At 38.8% G+C, this 17,302-nt stretch overlaps 1 protein-coding gene across 1 annotated transcript in view; it reads left to right on the top strand.

Annotated features, from left to right (window-relative positions):
- The window catches only part of si:ch211-158d24.2 (multiple epidermal growth factor-like domains protein 9), a 40,299-nt gene that overhangs the window by 14,148 nt on the left and 8,849 nt on the right, over positions 1 to 17,302 (top strand). Inside the window, exons 3-4 of the mRNA XM_041998677.1 lie at positions 6,705 to 6,844; positions 9,021 to 9,170. Of these exons, the coding sequence (XP_041854611.1) occupies positions 6,705 to 6,844; positions 9,021 to 9,170 (290 nt within the window). The remainder of the gene's footprint in view (positions 1 to 6,704; positions 6,845 to 9,020; positions 9,171 to 17,302) is intronic.

Raw genomic sequence — 17,302 nt, 5'->3', positions numbered from 1 at the left:
GCTCTACTGGGAATAAAATTATGAGATTTCTAAATCAATGCATCCTGCTTTTATTTGATGTTTTACACAATGCCCCAGCTTTTTGGGAATTGTTGGTTGAAAATGCTCACAGACATAATGGCACGGTTACAAAGCCCAGAGAATAATAACTGTACGTGCATTGTGGAGTAAATGGGGGGTGAGCTTATAGAGAGAAGTTGAAACCCTTTTTTTTAAACTCTGCACAGTTGGCCCAGTTATTGTGTAAAAGGGGTTGGAATTAGAGTTTACTGATGTTGATAAAATGCATTTGTTGGTAATTAGGCCAGAATGATTGTGAAAGAAAATCCAAAAGCGATTTTTCAAACAAATATTGTCATTTGGTTTCTGATTCAATCTTTTAAATTCCAGCTTCCGTTCGATGCTCATGCAGTAATATATTTATAACATTAGATGGAGGATTACTACATGAGGTGACATCTATATATATAAATTGCTCTTTATTCTAACACAAGGATGCAAATTTGAGGTATGACCGGCTTCCCTTACCAACTGCAAGATGCAACGTGTGGCCAGAACACTGACGTTTCCTATAGAACAGGTTTATACTTTGTCTCTGTAGTAAAAAATAAACAGACTGGTGTTTTTTTTATCTTATTTACACCACAGTGCGCCACTTCTCTCTACATGCTTTCTGTATCATGCACAGTGGGGTTCCAGCTGTTATGCTGAGAACTTCATGTCGATTAAGTAGACGCAGCTGAACAAGCTGAATCTACCGTCACTGTAGTCGTTTCTGAAATGTAGTTCGGCTTGAAATGGCTCCAATATCCTTCATAGGTTTTTATTACCGTCAACATGCTATCTGAGATCTCAGTAAAACAGTCTTTATTTACTTCATCAGGACATTTCAGTCATTTGTTGAAAATTATTTAATGGTTAGGTTTGAAAATGTGCTTTCATAGCTGAGTGAAGATGTCACATGATGCTTAAATGACTGTAGCACCAGAAAGAAGACAGGAGCGACACCTGAAGGGACTGGATGCTGCAGGTTTGAAACCTGGATCAGGCACCCTGTAACATTAAATTAATTCATTTAAAATTTGCTAATATTTTAATTAAAAACAAAATCACTGGTAATTCATGCATACTTCACCAGTTGATGGTTGTTTTTGTATAGATTTCGTTTTCTTTTGGGTATTAAATCTAATTAGTTTTTATTCGTTTTTTTGTGGGATTTGTGCTCACAACAATGATGATTTAAAAAAAAAAAAAAAGAGAGCCTTCCTTTATGAATGAAGCCATAAAACCCACTTTCTGGCCTTGTAAAATACAATATATGGGCCTATGACTTGGTGTTGATTTGGACAGGTAACCACCATAATGGATTCTTACCGTATGCATTATTTATGTGTAACATGCGTAGGTGAAAAGCCACCAGGTCAGAGAACCACCAGGTCTACTTCTAATTAACAATTCAGCTCTACAACTCCTGGACTCCTGCTGTCAGACATGATAAGAAACAAACCACCAAAACCTGCAGTTCTGCTCTAAATTTAAGCGAAACACAGACTAATGAAATTCCTCCAGGGTAATCTGTTTTTAAAGCCTTGTGACATCTGTAATTGCATCTACACTGAATGTTCTGAACGACTGTAATGAGATTTCCTGCTCTTTCTGGCTAATGTGGCATTTTTGTTTGCAGTGGGTCATGTGCTGTGAAGTGGTTGTACACTGGTATGGTCATGTCAATACTTGACAGAAGAGCCGTATTAACGGCTTACATCTGTCATAACAGTTGTATCAGTTGTGCTTTTGGATCAGCCGCCGTGGGCATAGTCTGCTAGCCGTTTTTTATAATACTGTACAGGGAAGACCAGACTGTAATGAAATATTGATTGTTGCTGCAGATGTTTCAGACTCTGCATCGTGTCACTATTTGACAGCAATCACGAGACTTTTAAGCTTTTGCTTTTTGTGCAGGAAAGAGGGTTCAAGTGCATCAGAAAGTAATCTATGAACATGGTAAAATTACTGAATTATGATCATTTTTTTAAGGTTACTTTTGGATACGAGTTGGAGTAAATGTCCCGTGCATAAGGTTTGAGGAATTAGTCGAAAGGATTAGAACAAAATACAAAAACAACAGGAAAGGCATCCGTATGATTTCAGCATTTAATTGAGTTTGTGTTGCTGCGTTATCAGGTGAAATCAGTGAGTTGATTCTCAGTATTCTGCTGTTTTTAGACATCAGCAGGAGAATCAAAGTCTGCACGTCTGATTCTTGACTGATGGCCACGGAGTCAGATCAACACTGTACCCTCCCATCTGTGCTCAGGACAGTTGGACAGACGTATAACGCTGATACTGGACTTGGATTAAATTTCTAACGGTTATTTAACACCAGACCAAAAGGCACTTCTTCATCCATACACAGTGTGCTTTTTTGTGTCTAGTCCTGAGCAGGAGTTTGTTCTTTGACATCAAACTTTGAGCTCACATTTGAGTCTTAATATCTTTCATGCAACCAAACATATTACATAGAAAAACAATGTTTTTCTAATTTTCTATGTAATACATTTCTGCTGCTATTGCAACATGACATGCTGTCATAATAAAGCTATGACCTCATGACTTAGAAGGCACTGCTTGTACTGTGCAACATTGTGCAATGGCAATATCATTGGCACTGAGCTGTTATCTGAAACTAACTCATCAATCTGTTTAAACTAAAACATTTCCTTCTTTGACTTGAGGAGTTTTAATGCTCTTAGCCTTTGACCTGAAGCCTGGCTTATTTTTGAGCTATCTGAACATGTTCTGGCTCATGTTGAGGCTATGAGCTAGAACAGTGGGGGTTACATCACAAGTCTTTGAGGATTTGGCTGCAGATCCAGCAATACAACTAAACCTGCTTAGTGTAGTTCCCTGTTTATTCTGGCCAACCATTCACCCGTGGGAGATTAAACTGGTTACCCTTCGATGATGCAGTGAGGATGTTTGCCACTGTCTGCTCCGATGCGACACATAGCAGCCAATGCATCAGAGCCGCGGCAGCAGAATGGGGTTAAGCTTCCTCGTCCCTGTAATACTGACCTACTTAACATGCAGATCTTACGCAAAGCAGCTGGGCCAACACTGTTCCCTGATATCATTCAAAACAATAACAAACCCCTCCTCCTGGCCAAGAAGCCACAAATTATCAGCGGGATTACTGGGCCCTGAGGGAGACGGTTTTTACAACCCCATGAGCTTCATCTCCATCCGCCTGGGAGTCATCGCGCTCACCCTTCTTCTCCAGCAGCAAGGACGGTGGTTGTGAGTTGAGCTGCTCACACAGTGAGATGAAGGCTCATTAGAAACAGATGATTGATTGTGTTGCATTGCCACAGCTTAGTGTCTCACTGCTTATCAGCCAATTGGAGCAGAGAGCATCATAGTGCATTAAAGAGCAGCTGCAGCATAATTTGTTTTTGGTCATTGCCTGCATCGGCCAGATGACTGACCTCACTGGATGAGAGCAATACTTGGTACATTACTGGAAAGTCCCCATGGTATTTCATTCTGGTGGCTTTCTCTTTCTATCTCGTTCTTGTAGAAAGAGAAATGTTCTGGTATGAATAATAAATGCTTAAAGGGTTGGGATCATATGGATTTATTATTATAGTGCATGTTGATTAGCAAGCAGGGCAGTAAAAAGGAGGGTTTAACTCCTCTCTGACCTTTACTCGCAGATGATGGGCGGGCTGGGCAATAACACATTAGGCCAGGAATATGCTTGCTTTTAAGTATGTGTACATGTGTTTATCACGACTGCTTTGATTATCCTCTGTTTGTTTGTAGCATTGGTTGCACACGTCCACAACAAATGAACATTACGTGTATGCACAACGCCACATGAAGAAGAGCGGTAGAGGCCGTGTAGGGGCAAATGTGAGCTTAGATCCAATTTCCTTGATACAGAGGCTTCAAATGTCACCAGCAGTTCTGCAGCTCAGGCATGCTCAGGATGCTCATCTCTTTTATTGTCCCTGTATTCATCCTGTAAAAGCTCTGTGCAGTCTGAATGCTCTGGTGTACCCCTGTTTAAGTGTGGTAACCAACAGAGCATATAGGCAAGTAAATGAACATTTAAATCCAGATGCAGCCAAGTTTCTGTGTTAATGGAGGTGAAAACACAAGAATATTTCTGATGTGATTTTGTGAACTAAAGCTTAAGCTGTTTTCTCAAATAATCTATAATACACTGACTTGTATTGATGATAATAATAACATATTTTTTACTTATAATAATAATAATTATTATTTTATTATATTTTATTTATGTTTTTACTTTTGATAAGTACTTACATTTTATTCTATTTATTTTACATTTACTTTTCATTTTGATAATTATTTAATTTTAAATGTACTTTTTTAATTTCAATGAAAATTATTTTTGTTATTTTTCTTTTTTTAACCTTTCAAAACGTCTGAGTCTAATACAATATTTTAAACATCTTGATTTTAGTTTTCAAATGATATTACGTTTTCTGGGAATTAATTCTCTTTAAGTTGAAAACAGACACTCCTGTGTGGTTATATTTTATATATTTGGCTTGGCTTTATCAGTTATCCACATCATCATAATAAATACAATCATCATCAAGGTAAAGTTTAAAACTTTGTTGTGTGTTGTTAAGTGTGTAAAGATACAACTTCTTTTTTTATTTAACCAGCATGTACATTTTAAAGTATAATCAGTTGAAAATGTCAGAGCTGCTGTGAGTGAGCAGCCTGGCAGTTTTTGCTGTGTCAGCTGTTTGCAGTAACCTGCACCAGGCCGGCCGGTTCGTGCATTTACATGTTTAAACCTGTCTTCTGACTGCTACATGTGGTGCTTTATCTTCTTGTCCTACCAGCCGTTAATGCAGGTTAGTGCAAGTAGCATATTTTGTTTGTGTAATAAACATGAATGCCATCATTCACGCCCAAGACGTTAGGTAGTGATTCCTTGCAAACAGATGCAGGATTGCTGCACTTGTATGAAACAGCTACACGCCGCAGTGCCTGTACTTGTGAAAAAAAGTCATGTCAACATGTTAAACAGACAGAAATGTGTGTGACAAGTTAGCTTAATAGTTGCATTTTTGATTAAGTAATTAAGGAAGAACACATTTTCCCCTTGTTTTCAGTGTTTTCAATCTTGAGAAATTTGATGAAATCCTGATCTATATCGCTTTATATGTATTAATAAAATGGGAAGAGTTTTAATAATATGCACTAATCTATGTATCTGAGATTTCCTGGTGTTATGAAGCACGTTGTAGATATTTAAGTTATTGCTAAACATGTGTGTGCTCACAGGAAAGAGGACTGTTGGTCTTCCTCAGCAGTGCCCACGCCCCACTAAGCATCGCCATGGACCTCTTCATTTGCATTAAGTGCAGTTGTTTTAACAAAGCCCTGCTTGTGTCAAGACCCACGCACACGCTCATGAAAAGTGCTCACAGTCACTCTTGATTTACTTCAATTGTTTTGAAGTCATTGTTCCAGGATTATATTTCTGAGGCCATTGTCTGGGTTTTTAGGAACTTACAGTTGATAAATTGCTGGGAAATTGCCTCCAGAGTGGCTTCATATCTAAAAACAAATAAAATGTCTCCCTGTCACTTGTTCTTTTTTCACACACTAATGAGCATTAAACTTTCATCTTTAGCAGCCACAAATCCTGAGTCTTCTTTCAGTCTTTTAAATAAGACAAAAGAAATCCGAATCAGATGCACTTTATTGATCCCAGACTGCAGTGTTACAGCAGCTTCATAGAATAAGAAGGAGAATGAGAATAACATGAAATAAACTATATGATGCAGAAATACTATTTGCACACTTAACCATTATCCAGATAAAAAATAAAATAAAAAAGAAGAAGAAAAATATCATTTATAAAATCAGATTAACAATTAAATGTCCAGATAAGAAGAAACGTAGTTGGGTTAAACTTTGTTGGATTATTATTCGAGATTGTCACATCTAAGTATTTATTTATTTAAATTGACTTAATTGATTTCTTTAGATAAATGCATTTTTTATTTTTCATTAAAAATACAATATTTTCATTGGTATTTGTTTTTTTTTTTCAATTTTAATTAAAGGATTATTTAAAATCTAAACCCATAAAAATAACAGGGCTGCTAAAAAAGTGCACCCAGGGTAGCAAGGTTTTCATTTATTTTAATTTCAGTACATTGGATATATGTGTATTTAAATGTGCTATATAAATAGCTGTCATTTCTCTTTTTTTTTACATGAACCACAAAAATATATATATATATATATATATATATACTGTATATATATATATATATTTTTTTTTTATTTGAATAGATCATCTTCATTAGTTTTATCTAAAATTTGATGAACTTGAATATGAATGAAAAGCAGCTTCCACTCAGTCAGGTTCTGCACAGGACCAGAAGAACATTTTAAACATGTTGGTAGAGACACAATCGGTCTGGGTGGCTCTGAACTGTGAGCCCTTAATCCTGACACCTGCAGCAGGCTTTTGGTGGAGGAACCTGCAGGACCAATGGCCGCTGCCCAAGAAACATAAACCCTCCATCGTGCAGAGCTCCGCTGGCATTCACAGTTTGGCTATCTGTTTAATTAAAATGCTTGCTGGGGCTTCATCCTCTACACTCTTGTACTAGTATTTGATGTTTTTTGTCTTCTGTTTTGTCTTCCAGCTCAGGGATCTGTGTGTGTAAAACGGGGGTGTTTGGGCCCAAGTGTGACGAGTGCCATCCGGGATTCTTCCACTTCAGCAGCACGGGCTGTCGGCCCTGTCAGTGCAACAACCACACCAGCTACTGCCACCCACAGTCTGGTGAGTTATCTGTAACATTTAGGTTAAAAAAAAAGAAAAACTGGCTGACCTCTCCCCGCAGCTTAGCTCAGTAAGTTTCCGTCTTCTTTATAATTCTTATTACTTCAGTTCCTGCTTCAGCGATAATCTCGATTTGTGTGACGTCTGTTCTGAGTGAATGATTTAATTGTTGTGATTAATTTAAATAAATCCTGATTAAGTACATCTCAGAAAACAATAACTCATTTAAGTATGGAGGTCTTAACAAGTCATGGATGCCTAGCAATTTAGTTCATATTACATCAGCTGTTTATCACACAAACTACTGTAAATATCTAAAAGTTAGAACTGAAAACAGAAAGTCAGGCTATATTTCCGTGGCGGGGGGCAATAGAAATGTATCGATAAATAAACGGATTAATTATCTAATAATGAATAGATAAATGTAAAAAAAAAAAAATCAATATTAATGTACAAATAATCATTTAAAGATAAATAAATGCAAAAAAAATTCATTTATACCTTTTTTTTTAAATTTCTGTATGTATTTATTTTTAAGAGGGTTGTTATTCATTGAGTTAAAATCTTAACGGCTGGTGTGTGTAACAAAAGAGGCAGCTGGATCTGCTTTTAGCTCTCTGTCCCTTTGAAATTAGACATTTTATATGAAAGTTGAAAACTAAAAGTCAGATTTTTGCTGAAAATGAAACAAAAAGCTCATCCAGTTCCCCTTAAATTTAACTGGTGGGTTTAGCTAAAGTTAACACCTGTCTGCTAAGAGCAATCTGTTGTGTGCAGAGAGAGGCTACACAAACCCTCCAGTTTCTCTACAGTAAATATTTAGAGTGCACTTACAACACAAGGTCGTTAGCCGGTAAGAGGGAAGAGGAATTATGCAGCAGAAAAAGAGATCGACACAAAATCAAATTTCTAGTGAGTGATTGAAGTTGGACTTACCCTCTTCTCTGTCCTCAATCACCTTCATAAAGGAGGATTGCTGCTTAACTTCCAGAAACTGAGGAAACCAGCTGCTGGTGAGAGGCTGGAAGAGGAGCAAAGGTGGAGGGAGACAGTGTTGGTGTGGGGGTGGCTCAGTGAGAAGCCATATGTCTTTCCATTTTAATGCAGAGGCAGATGGAGCATTGAAGCCTTGGCCGGGGCTCAGTGGTCACAGTGCTGTGGATTAACATAGCTCAGGTTTGACAGCTCCCTTTAAAGACGGACCCAGGCCTCTTCCCGGGGGCCGCTTACACAAGAACACTTTGTGCAAATGCAAATCATACAGTATCCTAAAAACTGGGCACCTCAACGAAAACACAGCAGGGATGGGTTACTTCCAACAAGACAGAGGACAAGAAGGACCCTTGCTGGTTTGAATCATACTGACATGTTTTTTCTCTTGACCACTGTTGGTACTAAGCACTAAGCACCCCCCTCCCCTCCCCCTCCCCCCAACCAACAATTAAACCTGCTGCGTTTCAGCACTTGAGATTGGTCCCAGATAGATAAACCAGGAGTCTGTGGACAGGTTGAGTCACGCCTACATGACCTTTATCTGTTGTCATAGAAGCACAACAGCTCAGAAACAAACACAACCTGACTACAGACAGCACTTTACACCCTGTATATTCATAAAAATTTACCAGAATGATGCGTTCAGTTTGAGAAGGTTTTAAAAAGCATTGCATTATATTTCAGTCAGTGTTGTGTTTAGATATGCTCTTCATCTGGATTCATTATGTAACTTGTCAGTGGATAACATGGAGTTTTTAGAACTGGGCTTCTCTTTGGAAATGGTTTTCTTTTATCTCAAATTATTTTTAAGCTCTTCAAAAATTCCCCTGATAGATTTGGAATAACATTTTGTCTGTGAGTCTTTTAGAGATATTTAGAAAATAGCAGAACTTTCATGAGATTATTTGAAATCTAAAGAGATTTAATCAGTATCACCTGATCTGAAACCTTTTATCCAGATTCATGTTTTTCTTGATGTAATAAGACTCTTTTTTTAGTCATTTTAGTAAAAAAAATACTAACTTTTTAAATAGATATGGGATTTTTCATCATGTCACATGTATCTGTGGACTGAAATGATCACATCATGATGTGTTTATGTAGTCGGACCACCTGCAGCGACCTAAAGGAAGCACAGAAAGTAAGTAAGTGCTTATGGTGTGATGTTTGATCTGACCTCCAGGAGTGTGTCTGAGCTGTGAAGGAAACACCCAGGGGTCCAATTGTGAAGAGTGTAAGCCTGGTTTCTACCGCAGCCCAGAAGCCGCCCTGACCGAAGCCTGTGCCCCATGTCCCTGCTCCAACTCCAGCTCTACCGGCACCTGTCACACCGGTCAGTCCCTGCTCACCTTCTCATTCAGTAGTCTGTTTGTCAGCATTTTTAAAAGATTTTGGACAGGAAGCTTCTTACTCCAGTTAAATTAAAAACAGGCTTTTTATTATCTCTGTATTCTTTCTTCTTTTTTACTGTTTGGCATAATGCCTTTAAGCTTTTATTGAAAGGGAAATAGGATGAAAAGGAAAGAAGCTGACTCATCATGCTGGTGTGTGTATGTGTTTGTCTGACAACACAGTTCTCCCTTTCTTGACGTGTGGGCGAGGCTGTTTGGAGTATTTATGAAACGACATGTGACTGCATGAACAATCACGATACGTGTAGTCTATGAATGTTAGTGTGTGCCGTGAGATTACCAACAGAAGTAATGACATTACAGCATGAAGTAAAAAAAATGTACAAAAATCACAAACCCTGGTTCTGTTTTGATCTTATCCAACAGTAGTGATGGACTTCCTGCTTGTTTAAAGACGCAGTTTAACGGATGTTGTTAGAGGCAATGCTCTTTCCTGTCAGGGAGGTCTGACCTTTTGGCTGTGGTTTTTACTTTCAGTCATAGGAAGTTTACCTTTTAAAACCTTTAAAGATTAAAGGACGGTTGCTGAAAATGAAAACCTGTGAGTGTACTGAAGTACTGAGCCTGTTGTTCATGAGGCCTGATTGCTGTCAACCGCTTCTCCTCGGATTGTTACGCTTTCATAAGCAGCCGATGTCTTTGGCCTTCCATCGTCAGTGTAAACGGCAGTTCTTCCCAGTGTCATAAAATGTCACAAAGTGATGTACTTAGTTTAGTCACTGCTATTAAATTATTAATTTTTTAGCAGATGGGTAATGGGCCGGTCCAAGTAGACGGATGGGCCGTTTCAGGCCTGTGGGCCGCCAGCTGAAAAGCCCTGCTGCCATCAGTGCTACCATGTTATTGGTCATAATGCAGCATTTATACAACATCATATCCCTAACTGCCTGTATAGGTGATCATATTTAAATATCCACACTGTTTCTATTTGCTTAAGAGGATGTAAAAGTCAGAAAACCACCAGATGCAACAACTGCACAAATTCAAACTGCCATTAAAGCTGAAGAAACGCTGATAAAATGTGTGATTTGGCTCAAAGCAAAGTAGTTGTGCCACAATGATTCCAGCCATACAATGCAGGATCATCCGTAGGAAACAACCGAGGCTATTTGCTTTTATACTTTTATTCTTGACTTTGTACATCCAAGAATGAAGTTTCTCTTTTACGGAATTTACCTGGAACACGGTAGGAAATTTAAATTATAACTATAAAAGACAAACATTACTCAGTGTGAAGAACAAATTTGAATCCAAGGATAGCAGTCCAGTTCATCAAGGAATTAATAAAGTAATATATGATGAGTGACTTTAAAAGAATTAACCTGAGCAGTTTTACAGAGGTTTTAACACACATATGTCCAGGCAGAACCACAAAATGTGCGAACTGGGCAGATTCTTGCATCATATGAGTCATTTGATCTTTCTAAGGTACCAGACTAGAAAGAGATTGATGAGTTGCATGACTTCTGACAGCTCTCATGATCTGAGGTCTAAAAAAACAGCACGTACTTAAAGTCCACATGTGCACACAAACCAAATAGATTTTAAGTAAAGAGAAACATGATTTAAGTGGATTTTTCTTTCTAAATTAAGCCCTTTATTCCAACTGTCCTCCAGCAGCTCTAATCAGTATTTAGGTGATTCCAGTAAACTCCCACCCTGGAACATTGTTTTAAAAATGTGGATTTGACACCACGTGTGTTAAGATGTCTGACAGGGATCACGGTTTATATACTTTTTTTTCATTTAATTTTTTATCTCGTTTTCATCTTTTTTGCGGAAGTTATGTATGCCTCTTTTTTCAGTGTATATTAGCAAAGATAATAAATTAGGTTTCTAGTCTGTTTTTACTGTCTTCAGATTATTTACTCTAGTGAAATCTTGTTTGATTTAGCTGAGAACAAGGTTGAAAGATTTGTCTGTCAACACTGAAAGATGTGTGAAAACAGTTAAAACAATGTGTTGCAAAGCAAGTCCTAAAGGTGCGTCTGTTTGTTCATTTCAGGCAATAATATTTGAGTGTTTTAAAACCATGATTTGACATGTCTGTCATCATTTCAGCTGTTGGAAACGTTGCTGTAGTGTATTTCTGGTGGGAATTTTACCACTTAAATTAGGTTCTAATTTTCTAAATAAAATGTCAGCCGGATGTTTCCTTATTTCTTTTTTTAAGCCTGGTACACACATAAGGATTTTTTTAATCTTATGAGATTTTCTATCTATCTGAGACGTCACACATAAAGACAAAAAAATCAGGCATTAAACAGTTTTGATCGTACTGTGTGTGTGGTGTGCTCCGATAATCTAATCACAGAACAACACACATATAACGATGCTGTCCCGCAACTGATCTTCAATCTAGTCCTCCGAGCCGGACATGTCACGTGACCAAACGTGATCTAACTAAAGCTTAGAAGAAGAACCATAGCAACAACTGGCAAAAAACGAAGAAGAAGAAACTTAGTAACAACAGGAAAACACAACCCCAGCATGGACGGGGATATATAGGACGAGGGAATGATGGTGGTCTTGGGACTGTTGTTAACAGAAAAAGCCAGAAATGAAATAAATAACAGACTGGAGACAGTGTGAACACAGACTTTATTTACTTCCTTGTTCCCCAGCCAGCTCTCTTTCTGATTGGCTACATTCCGTGGCACGTCACCATCCGTGCAGTCACAACTCACGAGCTGTCCGGTCGTAAATATTGAACATGTTCAATATTTCTGATTGTCGGCTATGACCTGTTTTGGAGCCGATTATCAGGACAAATCTGCTCATAACACACCTCAGACTAAATAATAATTGTACATTGTTTTATAAGCGTCAGGAAGATCGGGCATTTGCCGTCCTTGGTCGGGACGAGGCAAAATCAGGACAAAAACAGCCCGAAGATCCTTATGTGTGCACCAGGCTTTAGGCAAGTTCAGAGGACAGGAACCAGCCCATCACATGTCCTCCACACAGAATATGCGCTTTTACCAACCTGCAGCTGATGCATGATTTTATTAGATAGATGGGCAGATTAAAGATGTACTTTACTGATCCTAAACTGAAAAATTAGGGGTTGTAGCAGCAAGTGTTAAGACAAACAACTGAGCATGCTAAGTATACACTACGTACTATCTATGTGGACTATGCATGTAAAAAAGTGTAAAAGCATATTACTTTGTTGTTGTTATGGTGACTTAGTCATACTGTGGTGTTATTGTATCTCATCACATGAAATTGCATCATATCGTATCAAATCATATCACATTGTGTATCGCGTATCGTGTCGTATCGCTTGTACAATAGAACAGCAGCACTTCTCTTGTAATTTGAAACGGCTTGAAAATGCTCACCAACTCAAAGATCACCTGCTAGCTTCAGCCATGAGGTCACAGCTGTCTTTGTCTGGTTGTAAACGAGCTTTTCCATCAGCAGCATTGGTTTCAGAATGATTTAGTCTCTGTGCCGCTTTGTAATGTGAAACTGAGTGAATCTGGCAAAGGTTTGAGAAAAATTTATTTTTAAAATTAAGTTCTTATTTCCTGATTTGGCTCGATGTCAGACTACCATGAAACAGATTTCCTCCGAGGGCAGGATAATTGTTTTATTCCCTAAACTTATTCATAATCTGTTATTAACTAATTTAATTAACTGATATTAATGAATATTTGCTTTAATATTTCTGTAAATGAAAAAATATGTATTTTTGCTGTGACAAAGGATCTTTTATGAGACAAACCTGTGAAGCAGAGTGTTTTATGATCTCTGTTTCCAGACAATCTGGGATTAATCCTGACCTTCCATATGACCTCGCTTCTTTCAGCTCCGGGCTGCTGCTGCCCTACTTACACAACACATTCAAAGGTCTCTGCTGGGCTGAGATCTGGGTTGATCTACAGTCACTGTGCTGTTCCTGCACCACTTTGGTTCTACCTGATGTTTCATCGCAGGGCAGCTTTACAAACCATGAGTGAATACAGGTGTTTGCTGACTAAAGCTGACAGTGCAGACAGAGTTAACATTTCCTAACTCAGTACGTTACCGCCCTGTTATAAAAAATTCATGTTCCTGCCTGCCTTTCCCACGCTGTAACAGACAGTTAAATTCATTTGAAGAGGCAGCGTTTTTCTGGTGCAATCTACCAATCTTTGTGAGAAAATGCTGTACAATCAAAACTACATTAAATGAAAAAAACAAGCTTCAACCAGTCTTTGTGCTCACAAAATTAGAGATGTTCCAATGCCATTTTTTTCTGTCTGATACCAATTATGACACCTGGAGTTTCTGCCAGTACCGAGTACCAATCCGATACCTGTGTTATTTTATTAAGAGCTCTTTTAAATTTATAATTTAAATAAATTATATTTATTACAGACGTTGATGTATAATATTGTTGTTACTGTCATTCAAAGGCCTAGCACATGTTAAACTATAAAACAACAATTAACACATGAAAACAATGATTTGCCACAGAACTTTTTAAATTATTTGAGTAGGGAGAAACTCAAATCAAATAATTTCTTAAAAAAACAACAACTTGGAACTGGACTTACAGTGATGGTTTTCTATGACAGACAGGGGCTGGTCATCCAGGACAATAAATCCTGTGGTGGCTCTCTGGCTTCCTTTTGCGAATTTCTGTAGTTTCTTTTTTTTTTTAAACCATTTTCCAGTGTTTGTTACTTGTGCAGTTCATTATGCTTTTCCTTTAAGGCAACAAACTCCTCGTGATTTATAACGAGATGGCAACCCACATTCTTTATAAGGTTGCTGCTGTTAAATTTGGCAGCATTCGTGCAGCCTCTGGAAACGTGCACATTAAGCATGTTGCTGTTTTGCTGGGATTTTCTTATGAGTAATGGCGCCAATTTGCAGCTGTTTCTCTGCTACCAACTCAAAACAATTGTCATGCAAGACTGCATAACTTCCTGTGTCGGCGTGATTTTGGACAAAAAAAAAAAGAATTATGATTTAATTTCTGTGGTTGTGTTTAGACAGAAATACTCGTCGATAACGATCCCCTTACTTTTGCCAGGACCGACCAGTATTTCCGATGCTAGTGTCTGTATCAGCCCAACTTTACACAAAATGCTGTGATTTTAATTCACGTAATGGTTTTAATTAGTCTTTTTTTTCATGAGAAAGTTCAAACCACAAATTTAAAAGAAATGCTGTCAAAAAAACTTTTTATAGTTAATTAAGTTGTACTAGAAAAAATACCTTCGTTACAGTGAACATTTTGGTTTTTAAGGATTGCATGGAGATAAAATAGCTGGAGAGACGGCAAAAATATAAAGTCTGCACTTAATCTGCTGAGCAGGAGTTAAGTTGGATAACAAATTGTAATAAATCAGAAAAGTTAAAACATTTGGCTTAAACAGATAAATAGTTCAAGTTTTTGGTCCAGAGATAAATTATATCCAAACCAGAAATATAACAAAACAGAAGTCTACTGTCTTTCTTCTCTGTGGACCATTTGTATATTAATCTTTTAAAGTAAAAACCAAAACATGTTTAAGTATTTCCTGTTGGATAGAGCAGTGTAGATGGACGGGGATATTCAGTGACTTGGTTCAGCTGTGTTAAGCCCTAAATTGCAGCACGGCCTGGAACCATGTGACGTATATTGTGTGTGTCATCCTTTCATAGTTTGAGCTCATCAGTGGATCAGATCATGAGTTAACAACACCAAACTGCCCATTGAGGTCTTCATTCAGCCTTGCATCACTGCATTCACCTCACTTCTCAACTAACGCCCCCTCACCTTGCCATTCCTCTTTCTGAACCAATCATAGACATCTCTGTCACATACTGACACCCCCCCATTGGCGGTTGCCTGCATGGCAACAACCATGTATAAATGCACTTAGGCTGTCAGGTTTCGTTTGCCTCTGTCAGGGGCCACAGCAGAGGTTGCACAACATGGGAGGGAGTGGAAGGGACATGAACCAGGCTGAGCTGAGCTGGGACAGCATGATCACAGCTCGGCCATTTCAGAGCCATTCAAGCAGCAACAGACGGGGGAGGGGGGGCAGCATCACACTCTGTTTAGATGCCGTCAATACAGGAAGAAGCTCTAAGGAGGAGATGATCAGAAACCTGCTCTAGAGGATCTCTTAGATGCCGCACAGAAGCTGGAAAGGCAAGCAGCCTCACAGGCAGCGGTTTCCTCAGCAACAGTGACAAATGAGAAGATGCTGCAGTACAGGATCATGGCTCTACAATGGAGGGTGCTTTTGAAATGTGCTGATGAGGCCTGTCGCTGTAAATGAATATCCCTCCACGCTGACAGAGAGGTGAAATAGACCATTGCACCAGTGCAGAAAATGGGTCATACACACACGAAGTCATCCATGCGCGATTGTGTCTCTGTGGTAGAGGATGGAGGGGCTCGTTCAGATCATCCAATATCCTCATTTAGTTCTTGTTTTCCTCTGTTTTTGTGTGTGAGACAGAGCATACCAGCCTTACCCAGACCATTGTGTGTGTGTCATAGCAAAGTGGAGGACAATGAATAAACAAGCAGGTCAAGTCCTTTGGCCCCATGCGGAGCTGCACAGAGCAGTTCATTTCTCCTGGTTATATAATCTAACCCAGCAGGCCAGCCGCCTTTGAACCCCCAGCAGAGGTTAAATCAAGCTTATCAGTAGCAGCCTGCTCACTGCTGGAATTACAACACAGTCATGTGATTACACTAGATAGACCAGCATCTAGGCCAGTTTGAGGCAGTTATTTGTGTCTAAATCATTCAACAGTAAAAGCTCTGCTATGCTGTGGAGTGGATTATGAATCCTCATTTCATCCTCTGGTCGTCATAGTTGCACAGAGCATTCTTCAGGTCTGTCTACTCAGGTGGAACCACTTTAACAACTTTATTTTTTGTTTTGACCTCATTGTAGAATCATAAAAGTCTAGTAGATGATTAGAAAATAGTTTTTAAGGTCCCATATTACATTTTTTTCAACAATTTCATATGGCTGAGGTCCCAAAACATTGTTTTCAATGTGTATTACCCCAAATTCAAGATGGTCCTTAATTTCAGCCATTCCAAAAGTAGCTCTAGTGAGCTCTACTGAGAACGGACTGTTTCTGTGCCGTTCTGGGCCGTTTCCCTTTTGGGGAGAAGATGCGACTTTCACTGGCATAGCTAGCTTACCATGCACTGTTTACGATGGATTTATGGCTATGGCTGGTAGAGACACTGTCGTTCAACCTTAGCAGTTTGAATGCAATGAAACTTTTTTTTGCATATACACATCAAGCTCTGCAAAGCCTATATTTGATCTAGCAACAGTCTTTATCAGCTCAACTTTACAGCCCATGTACAACACCTTTCAATAAATAAACCAACCACTCGACCAATAATCGAGGTACATCAGCACCTGATCCATCTATCGTCGGTAACGACTGCAGACCACACGTTGATCAAAACAACAGAGGCTAATGTTACTCTACAATGCAGGACAGCACCACGAACAGTCATCACAACCATCCAAATGACAAATAAGTGTCTAGCGTTAGCTTAAATTAGGCTTGCATTCACAGGTCTAATATTAAAGACTCTTGCATATGATTCACGGTCACACTCATTAGCAGCAGTGAATGAGCTACGTTAGCTGCAGTGCTAACGTGTTTACAGGCTGTCAGGCTAAGCTGGTCTGTACAGTAAAGCAACACATAATGAGAACCTTCTTTTGGAGTTGTGTCATGGTGCTGATCCATGCTTCATGCTTTTTGGCGAGCCTGCTTTGTATGCCCCCATGTTGGGAAAGTCCTCTGAAATACTGGGCGCAAGTTTTGTGGGTACACAGCAAAAATAAAACTAATCTGCTCCCACTGGGTCTTCAGGGGCTCAAATGAAAGGAGAAAAAAGGCTTTTGTGCTCATTGATAATGTCAACAGAGCAACTGCCATGCTTCGCTCGTAACTTGGCATATCCAATACTGGGGGGAGTGGTCATTTCCCTACTTGATGTCGCCAAGGAAAATATCACAGACTCACCCATTTGAGCACAAATTCACTAAAAAGTGGAGCAAACGAGAGAAGTGACAGAATGTTTCAT

This window comes from Melanotaenia boesemani, chromosome 11 (genome assembly GCF_017639745.1).
Source record: "Melanotaenia boesemani isolate fMelBoe1 chromosome 11, fMelBoe1.pri, whole genome shotgun sequence".
NCBI lineage: Eukaryota > Metazoa > Chordata > Actinopteri > Atheriniformes > Melanotaeniidae > Melanotaenia > Melanotaenia boesemani.
The sequence above is the reverse complement of the archived record's forward strand: the minus strand, read 5'-3'. Positions and strand labels throughout refer to the sequence as shown.